At 56.8% G+C, this 3244-nt stretch overlaps 1 protein-coding gene across 1 annotated transcript; it reads right to left on the bottom strand.

The window, feature by feature from the left end:
• Positions 1-1449: 1449 nt before the first annotated feature.
• LOC123451841 lies at positions 1450-2728 on the bottom strand. Its single transcript, XM_045128387.1, has one exon. The coding sequence runs from the start codon at positions 2612-2614 to the stop codon at positions 1856-1858; it is 759 nt and encodes a 252-aa protein (XP_044984322.1). The 5' UTR covers positions 2615-2728; the 3' UTR covers positions 1450-1855.
• Positions 2729-3244: the final 516 nt, after the last annotated feature.

The following is a 3244-nucleotide window of genomic DNA, read 5'->3' as shown; positions in this document are numbered from 1 at the left end:
ATTCGGCGTCCCGCAACGCACAATGATCTTCAGAAGGATCTGATTGAAGAGTGGTGGGCATGACATGGACGACAAAGAGCATGATTTGATTGCATTATTTGTATTGTATTGTTCATGAACTATTGGTTGTGATTATTGCATTATTTGTTGTACTGAACGATAAACTATTTGTTTGAGTTGTAATAACTATTTATTGTTGATTTATTTTGTTTGTTTGATCGTTTTTCTTCTATTTTTTGAAATGTATATGTGCTTTGTGTGTGCTGCGCGCGCTGCATTTTTGAGCACTGCTGGAGCGGCGCGCGCGCTGCATTATAGCGCGGCTGTTGGAGCGAGCGCCTATCCCCGCGCTAAACCAGCCGAAGCGCGTGCGGTAAATACATTTTTTAGGCGCGTCGCAAAGCGCGGCTGTTGGAGATGCTCTAAAGAAAGAAAGAAACAAAGAAAGAAAAGGGGAAAATCGTTATGGCATCTCGGGAGAAACTATGATGCATTTGTGCATAGCAATGGCATATCTCCTCCGGGTGGTGGGTTCCGGCCGGGAAACGACCGGCTATCCGGCGGCAACGGAGAGACGAATAATTATCCGGGAGCCGAAAACCGGCAGGAGCGCCGGGAACACGAGCGAGCGAGGGAGCGAAGCTCCCTGTTGATGGTGGAGGAGGAATTTGTTCCGTGCCTGTTGGGCTGTTGGCTGATGCCTGGATTGGCTGCCTGGTGGCCCAGAGCAGAGCAGAGGCAACAGTGGCTGCTGCTGCGCGCACGAGCGGGGACTCGCACTCGCACACTCCACGCAACCAACCAGCGCGACGCCAGGAAAGCCGCCGCTACCGGACAGACGGATGGATGGACGCCGACGGGTCGAGCCCGAGCCCGAGCCCGATGGGTCAATTCCTAGGGCCCTACTGTTTACCTAGGACGCCAAGGATTGGGGTTGGAAAGCAAGGGGCGAGACACATATCGGGCCATGCCTCGCCTTGCCGATTTGCGCACGCCCCGTCCACCTGACCCGCCACCAACTCTCCCCTCCCATCCTACGTCGCCTATTCCCCACGCGCGCCCAGCAGAAGCCACCCCAGTTCACCGCAGTGCAGCCGGAGCGCTGTGTGCGGCGGTAGCAACCAGGCCAAGATCGTGGAAGATCGTCCAATCCATCCGCCTCCGCTTGGCAAAATGGTGGCGATGGCAACGGCAATGGCGAGCATCCGATTCCGATCCGTCGTGTCATGCGCCGTGCGGTGCGCTCTCCTCTCCTGCCCAGTTTATCCTCTTTTCACCCGTGCCCGACGCACGCTTTTTTCCCCTTTGAATTTTCTCGGAACGTCGGTGCTGGCCCAGACGACGTGTATGTAAAACAACACAAAGGGACGGACAGGAGATCGAACAGCAAAAAAAATAAAATATATATGCAGATTTACAATGTCTCCCTTCCGAATCACAAACCGCTTCTGCTAGTACTCCAACTTTTTATTTCAGTTTTTCCTGAACCGAAAAGAGAAGAGAGACATCTTGACTGACCGACCCATGGGTTCGTCCTCCGGCTACAGTAAGTAAATTCAGCACCACGAGCGACCCGGCCCCGTCGGATCCCGGCGAAGATCGGCGATCCGACGGCCGCGGTAAATAAAACCATGCGCACCCACTCACTCTGCCATGCGCCTCGCCAGAAAAGAAGGCGTGCCCATGGCCGGCCATGGTCGATACATCGATCCTAGCTGAGCTAGCTAGTGAGTAGTCACTGACAACTAGTGAGGCGACGAGACGAGACGAGACCTTCTTCTTCCTCCTCCTCCTCCTCCTTCCTTATGTACTCTGCACACGCACCATCACCGACGAGACGACGCCACCAAGTTACTTACTCCACAACGACGAGCGTGCCGGCCATGGACTCCTCCTCGCGCCGGAACCTCGTCTGCTTCGCGATGAACGCCTCCACGGTGCGCCGGAACTCCTCCGCGTCGTCCGTGCCGGCCCACCCGCGCGCCACCCCCACGTCCCGCGCCGTCACCGACGACCGCCGCCTGCGACCGTTGTCCGACTCCGAGCGCCGCATCAGCGGCACCGGCTCCGGCGACGCCGACCGCCTCGACAGCTCGCCGCGCCGGCCCATCTTCTCCGACCGGGTCCGCCTCGGCGCGCGGGCCTTGCTCGCCGCGTGCGTCGTCACCGACACCACCGGCTTCACCACCTCCTCCTCCTCCTCCGGCACCGTCGCCATCGCCATCGCCACGGGCGCTTCACTTGCCTGCGTCGGCGTCGGCGTCGGCGTAGTTGGAGCGGCGAACGAAGCGAAGCTTCCGGCCGCCAGCACCGCCGGGGCCTGGCTGCTCTGGTCGATGCCGGCGCCGGAGGAGGTGGCCGGCGCCGGGTGGTCACCGCGCTCGCGCCTGGAGAGCGCGAGGAGGAGGAGAACGATGGCGTTGCCGAGGACGAACACGAACCGGGGGCTGAAGAGGAGCGACCCCGCCACGCGCAGAGCGGCGGCGGCCGCGGAGGGCGCGCGGGAGGAGGACCAGGAGAGGAGCGCCGCGAGGGCGATGAGCTCCCCGACACGCAGCATCCGGAACAGGAGGCGAAGCCGCAGCGCTGCTCCGGTGGCGGCCATGGCGGACATGCGCGACGTTACTCCGGGGGGCGCGGGCGGCGAGAGCACGTGGCGGGGCAGTGGTTTCTCGGGGGTTTGGCTCTGCTCTGGGTTTCTCGAGGAGGAGAGCGTGGGGAGGTTGAGCACTTGGCAGAGGCGAGGTGGATGGTGGGCTTTATATAGCCCATTTCCGGTGGCCTTTTCTGCTCCATGGGAATATATTTGTCATCTTGCCATTATCTATTCCAATTTTATTATCTTTTAATGGCCACAGCGCATTTTTCTTAGGGAATTGCTGAATGGGCAATAGTGGTTTTCTAGTTGCTGGGAGAACTGGTGTTGGTTATGGAAATGTGCATGATAAAGGCATAACTTGTGATCGAACATAATTCGGGGCATGGTGTTGTTACTGCTCCATGACAATGATTGGTGGCATCAATACTCAAACAGAATATTAGAACCACTCAAGTTATGCATTGTTTATAGTTAGTTCTTGTGTGGGGAATATCGGTACTGGTTAACAAAGTCAAAAAGATCAAAAATTTAATTGATTATGGTAAAGTATATATAAAGGGATCTATCAGTTTCCCGTGATGAATTCACTACAAAAAGGATGTACTAAATACATAATATTGTTCCTTGTACAACGACTGAGGGGTA

The sequence above is a fragment of the Hordeum vulgare genome, chromosome 1H (genome assembly GCF_904849725.1).
Source record: "Hordeum vulgare subsp. vulgare chromosome 1H, MorexV3_pseudomolecules_assembly, whole genome shotgun sequence".
NCBI classification, from domain to species: Eukaryota; Viridiplantae; Streptophyta; class Magnoliopsida; order Poales; family Poaceae; genus Hordeum; species Hordeum vulgare.
The sequence above is the reverse complement of the archived record's forward strand: the minus strand, read 5'-3'. Positions and strand labels throughout refer to the sequence as shown.